Raw genomic sequence first — 17301 nt, forward strand, 5'->3', positions numbered from 1 at the left:
CAATAACACAATGTGAACTAGTGTTAATTATCAAAGTAAACATATAGAAGGAGTCTTAACTGACACGCTTCCCTGACCTAATGTTGCCACCTTTCAAGCTGCACACATAAATTTAAAACTTTGATTAAAAGTGAAAGCACACTGCTTTTCCAATGATATCTTACAAGGGAAGATTGAGGTTTTCTCTGAAGTTTCACCTTTTTTTTTGCATCTTTGTAGACACCTGTCATAATATTAAACAGATTCAAGTTCATAGTTCAGTGAACACCTCAGTTGTATCTCCACAGAAATTTCTATTCAGCTAATAAATAACACAGCCAGAAGCTACCTGTCTGAGGGATAAACACTGCTAAGAATCCTTAGAAGGTACATTTATGATATAAAGGAACAAAAGGGCAGTAGGACTGTGGGAAATTTAAGTATCACCGATGTTTATATTTATGAATGGGAAGCAGTAAAGGAGAATATATAATCTCGGTAGCAACACACAGCTATTCTATTTATTTTTTCTTAGGTTGTGGACTGGCTTCAAAAAAGGTCAAGCTGGTAGTATGCAATTCAAAAAGCGAGAGGACATCAATTTTAGATATTCATTCCACATGAAAGTTGACTTATTTAGAATTACCTCATTTTAATTTGGTTGATTTAATATTGCTGTTGGAAAAAAACCCTAGTAGCCTTTCACACGGCTTGCACTTAAAATGTTACGTTAACTTGTAACAGAATAGTAGGTTAAAATTAATTGATTGTATGGATTTTTCCTTCCATACATAAGATAGTATTATAGTAAAGGAATTACCACATAAAAGAAGATTAACATGATTTGGAAATCATGATGAAATTATAAATAGTCATGATTTGGAAGAGAGAACAGGAACTACTCCAAGGCAAGGGAAACATTTTAATATAAATTACTTTATGATATTTAGTTAGGTAGTGCTTATGTTTAATCTTTCCATTTGTTACTTCATTGTTATTATTCTTACCAAACGAATCTCACTTTTGTAGTTCTGGAAGATAATCTTAAATTATAAATATAGTTATCCTATAGATGCTCAGGGTATACCTCAGGGAACACTTGCTGTTCAGCATATTTACAAGCCTACCTCACAAATATTCTGTCTTCTGTGTAGTAAAAAGTGCTGCTGACGTTCTAAACTACTATGACTTAAGTAAAGACATCTCTGCTCTGTTTTTGTACTCATGCAAATCAGTGCTGCCACATCTGAATGCCTCAATGCAATTCTTTGTTACTGGTTTCCAGTTAAAATCACAAAGACAAGAAATTGTAATCCTTTAACCGTTTAGATTTTTTTTTTTAAGTGAAAAACATCCACAAGCCCTGCCACCAAACAAAACAAAAAAACCCCACCAAACAAAAAACCACACAAATATTTCCACAGATGAAAAACATCTAGTATTGTATAAGACTAGTTCAAATAATCTCACATACCTGAGGGGGAATTATGAGCTGAAGCCAAAGATTTGGATTTTGAATCTGAAAGTCGAGAAATGCTATTGGCTCGAGTTCTAGCAGAAACTTTAGTACTCTCTCCTGCTGATGTTAACCTTGTACCACTTCTGATAATAGCTTCAGGGGTACGAGATGAGGCAGTGCTTCTTGTTATTGTTGCTTCAGAATCACTACGTGCTGATAAAGAACCAAGTCGAGTTCTGCGAGGTTGAGCAAGTAAGTCTATTCTGGAAATACTTCTCCTCCCTGATGGAGGTTTTGATGTAGAACTTGTAGTGGACACTTCGGAAGCTACTGAAGCCTTATCGGCATCAGCAAGCTCGCTATCCGAGGCTTCACCGAGCCGTGCTCTGCGCAAGAGAGAAGTCCTTGTAGGACGAGGTCTTGGAAGAGTGGTAGATTTACTAGATTGCCCAAGTGCAACAGGAGAGGTTTTTGATTTAGCTGACTTTCCTTCCATTTTGGAATGCAAAAGTTCATCTGCTGAGGCAAAAGGAACTCTTCCATGTGATTTGCCAGAGTAGGTTTCCTGGTCAGATGATAAGATATCAGAAATGGCAGAATGAGGTACGCTAGATGTTTGGTCATCATCTGTTAAATCTACTGATGGTTGTCTCATTCTTCCGCTGGATTGCACAGCTTTGCGAGCATCAGCTCTAGACCCACCATCTGAAGATCGACTTTTAGTTTTCTTCTCCATTTTTTCTCTGGCACTGGTTGCAGAAGATTTTAAAACATCCTTTGAAGGGGAACCAGAGGAACATCTATCTTTATATAAGGTTGTAAAGCTCTTCCGCTTCTGCGTGGATTTTCTTTCAGTGTCACCAGTAACAAGACTGATTGTGCTGGCTGTATCTACATCTGATTCTGGTGATATGGAATTATCTCTGTTATAGCTAGGAGTCTCAGGACCTTCATCTGTTTTATTTTCTTCACGCAATTTAGCTTCAAGGAAAGCCATTACAGCTTCTGTGTCTTTTAAAATGAGTGTTGTATCTAGGCTGGAATCAGTGTCCATTGAATCACTTCTGTCACGTATCCTGTTAGCAGATGCTAAAGGTGCAGCAGATCCACTTTGCTTATTAATGTGAGGAATAAGTTCTATAGGTATATTTGTGCTAGGCTTATCTATAGTAAAGCTACCTTGCCTCACTAATGGTTTTGAAGATTCCTTTTTCTCTCCTGCAGATGCTTTAGGACTTTGTCCTTTAATAGCTTCCTCGTTTTTTCTTCTTTTTCCCTCACTCTGTGCCAACTTAATTTCTGCTTTATCTGTAACATGTCCAGGAGCTTTGTCTTGATTATCCAAAGTTTTGGGTGACACAGCAATCTCCTCCCTACCTTTCTCAACCTGGTTTGCAGTAGCTTTTGTAGAGGATAATTTTGTGGGTGTCCAGTGTCCTTGCTCCTTCCTTTCTTGTTGTTGAATTTTTGCTAAAGCTTGTTTTACCACAGAAGTTTCTCTGCCAGATTCAACTCTCTCTTTACTGGAAGAGCTGGGGAAAGAAAAAACTTTGTCTCCAGTAGCTTTAGGCGAAAGACCATTCATTGCTCTGCTTGACTTAGCTACACTTCTGCTGTCAGCATCTGAGGCACGAGCTGGAGTTTCTTTCTCCTGAAGTTCAGTGTCTTGCTTTTCACCTATTTCTGATCTCTGATGAGAAGTAGTTTTTGCTTTTGAGCTTTCATGCACTTTCTCCTCTTTGGGAAGCTGTGGAAGTGTCCTCCTCTTTCGCTCGCCTTGGCTGGTCATAGAAGCAGCTGAACCAGTGCTTCTAATGGAAATACCAGACTCACTGATGTCTGTGTCTAAAAATGAAAAAGACAAAAATAGCTGAGAAGTAATTCAATAGCAAGGTAAATAGAAACATTAAATTCTTAAGACTGTGTAAGACTAATAAAACAACATAAACCAGAAGACAGTCGTTAGTCTATCCCTCTGTTTTATGGCAGGATCAATTATACTTAGACAAATATATGTTTAAAAACATTTACCAAGTTCTTTAAAATTTCAGTTGATGCAGATTTGATTATCCCTATAAGCTATTTGGGTAGATAACTCTTAAAATAATTTTCTTATTCTTTAACATGAGCTGGACTTTCTCAAATTTAGCCCATTACTGCTTGTCCTATTCTCAGTAGGCATCATTTCCTCTTTACAGGAAAGAGAAGAAACACTCCTTTTACTACAGAGTGGAAACTCTGTGAATTACATTAACTACTTCCAAACTATAATAAGTTGTACATAAATAGCTATGTTATTTTATTTCACTGTTGCAATACATTTTGTAATAGAAGTCAAACAAAATCATGTACTAACATAATTTAGAACTGGTGTCTCCCAATTAAAGATCTTACATGTATCAAAAAAATATTTCTGTATTACTAGAAGTAGAATGTTAAGAGCATCATACAAAAGAACACTTCATTCTACACAATCCAAAGTGCTGATACAGAGCATATGTCTATCAAAACAATGTCTAAAAGGTTGCAAGGGAATTAACTGCAACAAACCATTTCTGGTTATTAACCGAGACATGTCAGGACAGAAAAAGCCATCTTCCCAAAATGTACTTCCTAAAACTAGCATATTACAGGAAAAGGGAAGGAGTAATTTCAGAAGCAAGGCAAAAGTGCAAAGACAGAACATCATCCCTTCCTCCAGCTCTGCTAAAAACAGGCAGAATTTCTTCCCAAGCATGGATAATTTGAGTTGTGATTAAACAATCACCTGTTTGTGTGGCGTCTTGGGCTAATTACTACCTTGCTGACACTCTGTATACTGGGAAAGGGAACACTTCATGAACATTCGTGTCATTCTTGCAGACAGATTATGGTATTTTTTCCTGCTTCATTGTAATTTCAGTATATATATTGCATAATATGGGCTAGGATTGCTCTCATATAAAAGGGAAAGTTTTCATAGATACAAGAATTTGAGCCACATGAGATATGCTCTCCCAGAAATCAAACTCTTTTAGCCAGCAGTGTACACTGCGACCATATACACAGATGAACCTAAAGTTTTTATGCTTCCACAGTCGGTTAAAATAGGAACACAACGAATTGCTGTTATACCAGCACACCATCACAACAGGGAGTGGAATGCGAGTCTTATGTTCCTAAACACATTCAGCACCAGATTTCAAAGCTACTGAGTAAAGCAAGATCCCCCTCATTCCTCCCTACTTGTCTGTTCCACAGCTCAAGGACTTGTCTCACCAAGGCGCTACAGCCTCTCCCTGTGAGACCTCCCCTCAAGGAAGAGGTTGCAGTGCTAGGAGACACTTTTTCAGCAGTATTGAAAAACCCTACTCCTGAAGAAAGAACTTACTATGGGCGAGAGCAAAAAGAATGCTTTTAACACAAATAAGACATTGTAGTATAGAAATATATAGAAAATGTATAAAAAGCATCAAAAGAATGCAGTACTACTGCTAAAGCACTTTCATTGAATTCTTAGCAAATATAGAATGCTCTTTAGGCAGACACATACAGCCATCCCATGAACGGTTCCAAGGAATAATTGATGCTGAATACCCCCATTTTAGGAATCAAACTTTATTTTTCCACAGTGATGACTGTGCCTTCCTTGCCCATTTAACAAACATAGCAGTTGTGCTGTCAGAAACAAGACTTTATTACTGAGAGATAATATGAATTTCTCTATGAATTGCTCTGAATTTGAATATTTGGACGGAAAATAATTCTTTTTGCAAGTTCATTTGCCCACTGTTGCCACATAATGTGACATACTTACTAACACACATCTGTCAATTCACTTTTCACCACGAGAGATCTATAAACAACTGCTCTGCATACCCTGTTGGGATCCTTGTATCAAGGGTTTGCCACCAACATGGGTTGCTCCAGGAATATAAACCGGAGTATGGAGCTTCCCGCTCTGCAATAATTCTCTAAGCACTTAATTCAATATCAACAGTCATTCTGTATGTATACAATTGTACACGTCTGCTACTTTATCTGGGCTCTTCAGTCTTTCTTTTCTCTTTGCACAGTGTCACACCTTTGATGAAGAATGCAAAATGACTCACACCTTTTTTTGTATAATCCATGTTAGGCCACCCATTTGAGAAGAAGAGGGTAGCTCTGAAATCTAAGCAATGTTTTCTAATTCCTGGACTATTCTTGGAAATCGTTAAAAAATTGGAGGTTCAATGACAATCAATAGGATTGTTATCTGTGAAGACTGACTTTTCTCAGAAATACCCAGCAGATCAAATCTTTTTTATCTATTTAGGCATGTAACTTCCTTCTTGGTGAATTTCAGTCTTTAGTAGAAGAAAGCTGTGGAGTTGTTCAGCATTGTCTTTAGCCGTATACATATTATGTTAAGTTTAACTACTAAGATTTCTGAAGAAAATACAGGCATGCAAGCCAACAAGACACGTTTTGTGAATTGTCTTTGGATATACATGTCAAATTGTTTTTTTCATTACATCTTTGGTGCTTGAACGCTTTCTGGATTTCTCCTTAAGTATTTTAGAATTCTTGCAGTATGGGTATGCACTATGCAGTAGTTGCCTCACTTAAATCATAAAGTTCTTATAATAGTAAAAGAAGCACTCATGTCTCCGAAGAAGATCCTAGTTGGCATCCCATCTGAAAGTGACAATTTAAAACAATACAAAAAACAAAAGACCACCAAATCCCCTGATTAACCACCCAAAGGATCAGTCTCAAGAGCTATGATTTTATGTGCTCTGTAGGTGTACCTGATCCTTCCCAAGCAGTGCCAAACTTGCTCTTGATTTCCGTTATTTTACATACAACGTATACCAGATAATTTATTTTTTCCGCTATCCATCTCCTTTGACTTTTAGTATCCTATGCAATGTTCAACTGCTATGAGGTGTGGAAAAGCGACTATAGAAGCAGCAGTTACTGGTAAGAATTCTTCCATGCATTGATACGGAAGCCAGCATTACACAACATCAGAAGCAAAATTTCTTTTTACTTCCCCAAAAAGTAAAATGAGGCCATGAAGCTGGAATGTATTTTATTGCTTGCTTTAATAAATGGCCTCACCTTCTATGCTTTTAAAACCACGTGAACTTCAAAAAGTAAATGATCAGAAAAATAATAGTATTTGATAAACCAGTGAACTAAACACGCTTACATATAGTTTCATCTACTGAATACAAATATGAATAGAAATTCCGTTACTAATCAATACATAACAGCAGCTTCAATTTGGAAGAAATTCCCAATAATATTCAGTTTCAACTTTTTAAGTAGTCAGGTTATTTATTCAACTTTAGAATTAAGAGTCATGTTATTTCTCTTCCTTTCATTTTGCCAGAACAATACACAGAATTAAAAGCTAACTGTTTTGTGAAGAAGCTAACTGGCTTTTTTTTCAGTAAAGAATAATTGTACAGGTAAGATCTCTTTAAAGAACATAGAAATTGTTTGAATTAATTCATTAGTGTTATCTAAACTCTGAGGGCAGTAAAATAAATCTGTGTCAAATCCACTTAGGAAATGCATATATTAGTTACAACTAAGTTAAGGTGTTGTAGGAGAAATAGAGGGAATTTGAAAGAAAACCAAATATAATTATCGCCTGTGGGATTCAAGATTGAGCAGTTCAGACAATGTTTCAGTTCATCTAACCTGGGCCAGGGACAAAGGGAGATATCTAAACTTACCAAGAAACCTAAAATTTGGGCAGAAAAATACGGACAATATCTTTAACGTGTTTCTCCCCCCACCCCGCCTTTTTTTCTTAAATACGTCACATGTTAGAGAAATCTCTGTCACTACACTTTTACACCGGTCTGAGGACCCAAGGTGGTGGGGGAAAAAAGAGCGAAAAAGGCAAAGAACTTCGTAATAGGCAATTTTTTTTCTGCTGTGCAGAGCAGTGGAACCAGGTTTGCAGTCTAAACAGGGAGAGAATCACAGGGTTCTGCTCTGAAAATGGTAAAGGCTTGGTTTTATCGGTTGAAAATGCAGTCTTCCAAGAGACTATCTTATAGGTCAAAGATGTAGCTTGCTCTGAAATTGTAAGACACAGATTCTTGAAAATCTGAAGAAAGCCAGCAGCTATAACAAAAAAGTAGAGCACACATATTACACTTGTGAATTCAACAAAAAAGGAAAAGAAAAAACCTAAAAAGGTGCTGCAGAAAAAATAATTTATTCTACTCACCAATGTCTAACAAGAGGTTATTAGACTTGTTCTCTAGACGGTAGTGTATCTTCAGAAGTGGTGTACACAGAAAAGCATTTCTACTTCTAAACCACAATTTCTTCCCTAATTAAAATCTTTTAAGCTTTGTTTTGATGCTGAAAATTTCAAAGCCAGCTGTAATAAAAGTAAATGCTAGAATTGCAGGACAAAAGTATATCTCAAGTAGTAGACTGATAATTAGTTACTTCTTGATGACTAAACAGCATATCACTTTCAGAATATGCAGCATTCATTAATATGACGTCCCTTTGCAGTTGCCGGTAAATTTTGTAATGAAGAGCTACGTTAACTCCACCTCAATACAAAAGTATCAGCATAAAAATTACACTAGAATTCTGTGTTAAATCACCTCTAAGGTGAAACTGAGAAGAAGAAAACAGTGGAGGGAAAGTAAGGTAAGCAACCTTTAGAGTCAAGAGTGTAAATCTTGAAGAACAAACCATTTAAAATAAATGTGAATAGTGTCACTAAGGAGACATATACCCTGAACATATGGCACTCATACGGGAGATAAAGCTGTTCATTGCTGAGCAGAAGGCTTCTATGGTTTTCAAGAAACATAGAAGGTTGTCTCTGTTTCCAAGATGAGGAAGTATGCTACGCTTCAGCTGAATAATGACTAAATAATGAAGTCTCGGGTTGGATTGTTTAATAATCAATCCATTAAAGCCCAATTTGGGGCTAGTACTGAGAAAGATGTAAGGACAAAAACATACTATGCAGACCAACCCAAACAGCAGCCAAGTGAAAGTTTCTCTAATATTAAACATTTTTATATTTTCATTTTTAGTAACAGTCAGTTTGATATTGGCACTCCTCTGCCATGTCAAACACCACTAAGGTTGAACTTGTTTTTATGCTGTTTCTTCTCAATGACATGAAAGAATTTCAGGTGAAGATGAGGCACTAAGAGTATGCAAGCTGCTTGTGTAGGTACGTAATCATTCTTTTCTCCCTTTCATAGGTTTCTTCAGCAGAAATTATAACAAGAACAGCTTTTTTAATACCGTTTTCCAATGCAGCAGGCACAGATGACTCCAATCTGATGTCATCTTGGTCATGACGTGTGTGATTAGCAGCCAAACTGGCCCATTGTGATACCCAACGTTTACTTCCAGGTGCAGTAGAACCTTCCTAAGGAATAAAAAAAGCAGAATAAAAATTACAACTGTTCGATAAAAAAGCATGTCCTCTTTCCATTTTTTTCCTGAATAGAAATGTCAGATACTATTTTCCTGACAGAAGTTGAAAAAGGAGTTTACCTCAATAAATTTTAGACTTACCAGCTCTAGAATGGCAAACAAAATCTATATAGTTGCAGAACCAGTGCAGTGAAATTTTAAACAGCAGAACCTATATTAAAATGTATTAGAACATGTGCTAGTTTTAAAACGAGGTTATTTCAGTCCTCAGCTCAGAAAAGCAGGAAAAAAACATGGGGTGGGGGCTTGTGTGTCATTGATTACAGTTCCAAAGGAGTTACATAATCATAGGCAAGTTAAACAAGAAATCTCAATTCAAGATCAACAAAAGAGATGGGAAGGACATGGAGCGACATGTGGACCCCTCATTACAAGAAAGACATTGAGGTGCTGGAGCATTTCCAGAGAAGGGCAATGAAGCTGGTGAAGGATCTAGAGCACAAGTCTTAGAAGGAGTGGCTGAGGGAACTGGGGTTGTTTAGTCTGGAGAAGAGGAGGCTGAGGGGAGACCTTCTCGCTCTCTACAACTACCTGAAAGGGGGTTGTGGAGACGAGGGTGTCGGTCTCTTCTCCCAAGTAACGAGCAGTAGGACAAGAGGAAATGGCCTCAAGTTGTGCTGGCGGAGGTTTAGCTTGGATATTAGGAAAAATTTCTTCACCAAGAGAGTGGTCAGGCATTGGAACAGGCTGCCCAGGGAGGTGGTGGAGTCACCATCACTGGAATTGTTCAAAAAACGTGTAGACGTGGCACTTCAGGACATGGTTTAGTGGGCATGGTGGTGTCAGGTTGACGGTTGGACTTGATGATCTTAAAGGTCTTTTCCAACCTTAATGATTCCATGATTCTGTGCAGATACCAATAGCTTGCTTAATAATGAAATTTGAAGGAGCCATTTCAAAGGTTAGATGAAGCTCTGCTGCCTGTTCAAATCTTGGGACTTTATTCAAAACACTGATTTTTGCCTAATGCCTCGGCCACTCTGGGATTCTAGTCTTTGACCAGGAACCAACTCTATCAATTTTATAAAATTTATCTAGCAGAAATGTACTGATGAACAATGTCATCTATTGCATGACTTCTTTCAAATTAAAAGTTACTTAGACATTTGAGAAGACTTGAGTTTATGATCTTGAATTTCTCCTGATTAAATGAATGACCCTAATTAATGCAAACAAGTGCAACATCATGAATCTTTTTCAGAATATTATGAATGTAGTAAGTCAGAGATACACCAGATCATTTGAACTATTATACAAATTTCCACATTGTAAATTCATTTTTTAGAATCAAAATATTATAAAATTTAAGTCTAATAACAGCAAAGGCAGGCAATTAAATGTTTCTGTTATTGATGGTCATTTCTGAACAGAATGCAAGGAAAAGGGTACCAGAAAGATTATACAAAAAACCCACGTAAAAATGTGCAGCATTTATGCATTGACAACTACTGCTGAAGCCTCATTTTTTTTCCTATCTCTAAACTTTATTCTCTTTATTTCCTGTCCATACTACTGAATTTCCATCATTAATAAAACAATTAATGACAGCAAGAAGCAAATATGATAGACGCCCTGATTATCCTTGCTACAGAAAACTCAATCTAGTTCTTTGTGTACCGCCTAACCAATTCCAGAAATACAGATATGTATCAGAAATACGAATTCCACTTCACAATAGAGAAATATATTAAGACTTTGCAGATTAACTGTAGTAAATCAACATGATAAATTACTTTTCTCTGAAAGTAATTACACTGCCAAAAAAAGTTTTCTACAGAGCAGTGGATGTAAATGTGTGTTTTGCCAACTCTCTGTACATACAAGCACAAACAACAAAGCTATGAAAAGCTATTTCTTTTGATAGTAGTTTAGACACATTCAAAAAGTGAAAAGTTTATAAAACATATGTTAAAAAAGTCACATTCGCGTATCCTAATGTTCTTCCTATAATCCATATCAATTTGCATTTTATGGTCTCTCAGGTAAGCAATCCTCCAAATCTTCTCTAGAATACTAAAAGGAATTTCCTAGTCTTTCAGGAAAGCTGTGTTTGCGTAAGAGATACCAGCCTTTTAACTTCATGTTAAATCTGCTTTCCCTTATGCTTATCATGTATTCAAACTAAATTGGAGTAACAGATCTTCAGAAAATGTACCAATGGATTTCTCTGGACTTATTCAGCCTGAAGATTTTGGGCTTCAGGCTCTACATCTGAAAAAAACCCTAAGCACTCGCCCATGACAACTGGAAGCATCTCCAATACTTGGCATTTAAGAGCAGAATAGTATTTTTAAAAAATAAATTTCAACAAGCTGAATAAAAAAAAGTAGTCTTTGCAGACACATATGCCAGTTATCTCATAAGAATCACAGCATGCCATTCTTTCGTAAATTGAAGTGCTGTCTTGAAAGCAGTTGTTTTATTCCCTCCCTCCACTACTTGCTTCAGAACCACATTACTCCAGGGGTGATGATCTTTTTTCAAATTTCAATACTCACTTGATTTACAGGCAATGTCTTCACATTTGTTCCTGGAACAACACTGACATCTAAAATAGTTCTTCCTTCTGTTGCATCTACTCTACTTCTACAGCAAAACCCAGCAACTGTACTGATCTCAGCTACTACTTTACTAGAGTGAACAAATTCTATCAATCTGTTCTTGTATGGTAAATCTCCATTCCCTTAATAATCTGAGTAGACTTTGTACCTTCTCTAGTCTTGTACTCATCCTTCTTAACCAAGAATGGTGACAATTCTAGTGTCAGTATTTCAGAGGAAGTTTCACCAACACTTTCTACTATGGCAACAACACTGCCCTTTTCTACTGACAATACATTTTTCCAGAGTATCCAAGGGCCTTTTCACACCCATATGACATTGGTGACAATCATCCTACGTTTCAGTATAGGATCTAAGTTCAAACAAAAGCAAGTATCAAACTTCAGACTGAATGGTTTGCTCTACAGGAGGATAGGAAATTAGTGTAGAAAGGATAAACAAAAGGAAATACAGCCTCTAAATACACACAACAGTTCTCCGCTTCTAAGAAGCAATAAAGCAAATATTTACATGAATAATGTTATTCAGTATTCAGAATGTCAGTGGTATTATTTATTTTATATTCAGTGGGAAAGACATGAAATCAGGATTCAAAACAGGAAAAGGAACATTTTAGTCAATGGCACTGATGACCCTGCAGATGCAGAACTAGGTCTCTAGCTGTGCTGCAGTCTTTAACAAAAAACATTAAAAAAACCCACCAAAACATAAACCAAAAAAACCCCAGGTATGTTCTTAAGAAGTACATCAAAGACAACGTTGATAAACCATGTACATTATTTAAGAACTGGTTAGCACGGATAAGAGGCCACAGAAAATTAAATGGATAAATCTTAGCCCAAATGTCTGCAGCATTTTTATGAATCAAGCTTACATAGTAAGAATAAATAATAATAACAAACCCGATAATATTCTTTTTGTTCTCTATCTTATTTTTGTTCTTAAATCACACTTACCTTGGTTGGCAAGTGGCAGCTTATAATATAGAAAATAAAAACATTTAAATAATTTAAATAGATGGATTTAGTATTCTTACTGCCTATCTGTAATCATTTAAAAGGCAAGAACCAATGCATGCAGGCTCAATCCAACTGTGTCAGACATTCATTCTGCATTTTATTTAGTCTCATCACATACACTACTCCAAAGTACCACAGCTTGTCATATCAATGGAAAAGCTGAGCATTTCTTTAAAAGAAAAGCAATTTTTAGGTCCTTTCCAAGCACATTATTCACAATACTTCACAAGCCCTGTAAAGTTAAGATATTTAAGTTCAGAATAATCTTTCAATGCCAAAATAGTTTTTTAAAATCTTCATAATTCCCCAAGCTATCTTTTCCATCTTCCTGAATTGAAATCTCTTAAAATTTTTATTCTCTGCCTTTTCTACGTCAGTCATGTTCTGAATTCACCTCATTCTGTTTAATCACCTATAGGTACAACTGTGATGGGCAGCTGGAACAAAGTCCACCCACAATCCGAGTGGATGCAAGCCTGGAACACCGAGCTACCCTGAGGTTACCTGACTATTTAGCCATATTCTTCAATAAGGTTTATTAACCTATTGCATTACTGAGCTGCAGATTACAAGTCTTCCAAAAACCACGAGCAGAAAAGTTTATATATAATGAGAACACGATACCCACATACTTTATAAATCAAACACATTTGTTTCTTCCTTTCCTAATGATAAAACAAACTGAGTGTAAGTTTTGGTAATAAGAGTTTAAATATTACATTCTTCTCTCAACAGTCATCCTCATGATTGTTTTCGCATTGTGACACTACAAAATACACCAGTATTCTTCTGAATTGGCTTCTCTTACTTCTACATACATATGAACCAACTTCTGTTTCTAACTTTCTCTGGTAAGCTTTTTTCCACCTTCATCTGCCCTCTTCTCTTCTTACACTAATTCTTGCTATATCCACATTGCTTATGTCAGTTTTGCTCCTTTACACAGCAAACAATTTTGATTTTTTCTCCTATCATGTCTTGTAATAAACTTGGAAATTAAGACTATGCCAAATAACCCATTCCCTTCCCAATATGCAAAGACCTTTTATTCACCAAAGCATCCAAAGTAGTAAAAAAAAAGCATCACTGTTGTAATTCCAAGCTAAATGTAAGTGAGTTTTAGTATGACATTGCCAGAAGGGTTCTTAAACCTGCCCTATGATTTCAGAAGTCTCTGTCTTCTAAAACCAAACCCTGTTATTTTCAAAATATGACACACGGAAAGCTTCACTATGTTCATAAAATAAATCATATATTCTTCTGCTGCTTATGAAATCATAGAAATGGAAAAATATCACTACTTTTCATAATCTTGAAAACAGGTATGGCACAAAAGAGCTGAATGCTGCAAAAGGCATGAAAAAGAAGAGAGAGAAAGATTGTGGTTATAGTTTCATGCAAAGAAGCAAGGTGAAAGGCGAAGTTTGTCAAATTCTTCCAGATCATATGCCCAATGCTGTATGGCAATAATTTACTTGGATCAGTGAGCTTAGAGAAACTATCCAAAGGTACTAATCTAGATACAGTAACAAACTTAGTGTATCAAGACTGGACAGTAGCTCAAATACAACCATGATAAAGCACACCTCCTCCAGGAGGAACAGATTCCTAAATACTAAAAACAATGTATTTCATGGCAGGCACACAAAGTCATACTTTAAGCTCTTGATATACTCCAGATTTTTTTATTATTTATAAAGTTTACTAATTTACAGGATCATACTTCATGAACAGTTTGCCATGGCAAATAGAAGGAAGCGTGGTGTGCTTTGTTACTGTTACCAGATTAATCCTGCCCCACTGTTAGCCCGTTCTGTTCCCAACACATTTCAAGTTACAGTTTACCCATCACGATGGGTATCAGAATGTCTCCCAAGATTCTCTCAATATGAAACACATCTAGCTTGTGTGCATATTCTGAGTCATATATGAAGAACACGCATTTTCCTTTGCCTAATCTTTCACCAACTGATTAAATTATACTGCTTCTGAGGCAACTAACACAAGTGACTTCTCATGAGTAGCATCTCACTTGAGAACTCAAACCGTGAACGTAAAAACCTGAAGTCCTCTGGTGGTGAAAAAAAAAAAAAAAAGCTGAAATGTATTATCCATCACATTTCCTCTATCTGCTTTTGTATAACACATTATATGCATAGATCTTATTTCTGAATTTTACTATAGTTACTTGCTGTGGGCTATAAAACATAACCAGCTTTTCCTCAGTTCCGCTGCATAACTTAGAAGAGGTGTATACTGTGCAAATGTGTGTTGCAAACATAATGTTGCAAGGAAGCTCCTGCTACATTTCCAATACACTGGTGTTAGTGCATGCAGAAAGGTAGCACAGTTTAAAACACCTTCACAATGTAATGTGCCTATCTCTGACAGAGAAGTTTTGATAATGCAATAAAGGCCTAAGAAAAATAAAATACGTCTGAGCTAAAGTTTTCTAGGCAAGGTTTTGTTTGCTGCTTAACACTTACTGGTCAGTTATTAGTGCTCGCTCTTATTGGAAGAAAAAAGAAGACCATCAAAAATTAAATTCTACCTCTGTGTCAAGAAATCCAGTTGTACTCAGTGGTCTTTTTTCTTCCAGCACTACTGTAGCAGAATTTATAGCCCAATCTTTTACTAAATCTTTCTGGTTCTCGTTGATAACAGGCCTATTATAATCCTGGCTGTCATCCACTCCAAATACCTGAAAATGAAACAAACCATTACATACATTAACCCAATACCATCCTGATACAATGTTCAATGTTAATGGATGGATGGTGGCATGCTGGATAGTGAGTTTAAATAGTTTTTGTTGTATTTTGTTTATCTGTCATCTTGGTGAAATCTACAAATTAAGTAGAAGAAATATCTACATCAATTAAAAAAAGAGCAGAAGTCTATGACAACACTGTGAAAATTCAAGGAACTGCTAGTTGGAATGGTCAGACATGAAAAAATGACACTTTGATGAAAGAAACAAAAGGTAAAGGCAAAATCATTACAAAAACCATTTTATAGTCCATTTCCTAATTAAGAAAAAACAATAACTGGAATCACCAAATTTTCAGATTTTTGCTATTGTCTAGTGAAAACGAGAGATACAAATGCTTACATCTGCTACTAATAAGCTTATTGAATTATTTCTCTAACACAATAAAATTTCAGTTTTTCATTTGTTAGGGACTTAGCAGATGTTAGAAGTCCATCAGGTCTCACAAACCATCTCACAAACCTCATCTCACTCAAGATGCAACTTGCCATGGTGGTTCTACTACAGTGTTTCCTACAGATGCTTCTATTAATCCCTTCTGCTTGTGATAGAGTAATTTTCCCATGACATTTTAAAACCTTTACTCAGAAAAAAATCTGAGAAAAATATAATTATGAAGGCAATTTAGTAATAAAGACTTAAGTAGGAAAGCCAGCATATTGTTTGTCACATTTCTCATGAGTCACAGATATCAAGGAACATGAATTGCTTTCAGAATTGACGTATACTTCAAAGATATTTTAGAGACTATTTTGTATCTTGGAAACATATAACTTACAAAATGCATAAATTTCTGCCTAAAAAAATAAATTCACTACTTTACTACAAAGGACATGGACATTAAAAATAAAATACAGAATAAAAATGGAAAAATCCCACACACATTAAAATTGGCTCATAAAAAGACACTGTTAACATCAAAAATATTTTTTTCTTAGAGGAAGACAAGGAAAAGGGCAGAAGGAAATAACCTTCATAGATGTTATCCTCCTAGAGAAAAAGATACACAGAATTATTTCCCCCTCCAAACTGTTTTGTAATTGTTTTGCACAGCAAAGGTAGAGGACTGTTTATTAAAGTTCTGAACACGGTTAGTATACTTAAAATGGATTCACCACTAGATGGCCACAAACCATAACGTTTTATACTGTCTGAGAATCAGATGAAGGAAAAACCAAAAAAAATTAGGCACCCCGTCATTCTGCTCCTGCTTGTGCTCTTCTAATATCCACAGTGATGTTGTTATAACATCTGTACGTTTATAACTGAGGAAGCTTTTTAAAACACATTGGATTTGTATTTTGCTCTCACGTGAAAAGCCTGCTGTCTGCAACTTTAAAATTAGGCAATGCTCAATTTTCAATTAATACATAAATCACGTCTAGATACACTTATGCAACAGTTGCTTAAGAGTATTTAATAAATATTTCTTTTCTTAAATAAAAAAGTGTGATATAACTTAAGTTTTCTAATGATATACTTTTGATTTGTACAGTTGTAGCAATTTTTAAAGATACAAACCAGCTATCATCCACTGCCTCCTTTGACTATATTGCAACTCTGCAGCCACTTTTTTCTTTGTTTAGTGCAGTTCCATTGATTACAGAGTTTTACACGTTCTTTTAGATGAAAGGAAACTCTGATTTTATCGCATAAGCATCTGAAGGAAAATACGAATTGAACACTTCCATATCTAATGAGGAATACTGGAGCAAATTTCTGCCTGTAAATTGCTTCATGTTATCTGGTGGCACATTCATTTACCATGTCAAATTTCTTTATTTGTATCACAAACACCACCACCTACCTAAGGCTTCTTTCTCTCAGTCTCACCTTTTCTAGTACTGAAGTCCTGTTTAAGCAAATTTTGTTATTCTTCTTCTATTACTGAAATTATTGCAAATATTGCCTGTTTTTTCTGTGAAAGGCAATATGGGTAGCAATAAGATCCAAGTCATAGATTTATCTCCTAGTACGACTCCTAATGCTCCCTCTGTATATATAGTGGGGATCTCATAGGCCAGAAAACCTAAGCAAAATATTTGGGGACTACAAGAA

General features: G+C 36.0%; 1 protein-coding gene across 3 annotated transcripts in view; it reads right to left on the reverse strand.

Annotated features, from left to right (window-relative positions):
• CEP170 (centrosomal protein 170) overlaps positions 1–17301 on the reverse strand; it is a gene marked incomplete at its 5' end in the record, with an annotated part of 79213 nt that overhangs the window by 23639 nt on the left and 38273 nt on the right. For all 3 annotated transcript variants that reach the window (XM_081997947.1, XM_081997946.1, XM_081997945.1), the window contains 3 exons: positions 1454–3283; positions 8699–8825; positions 15025–15174. In XM_081997947.1, coding sequence (XP_081854073.1) covers positions 1454–3283; positions 8699–8825; positions 15025–15174 — 2107 coding nt within the window. The remainder of the gene's footprint in view (positions 1–1453; positions 3284–8698; positions 8826–15024; positions 15175–17301) is intronic.

The sequence above is a fragment of the Phaethon aethereus genome, assembly GCF_964289735.1.
Source record: "Phaethon aethereus genome assembly, chromosome: 3".
In the NCBI taxonomy this organism is placed as follows: domain Eukaryota; kingdom Metazoa; phylum Chordata; class Aves; order Phaethontiformes; family Phaethontidae; genus Phaethon; species Phaethon aethereus.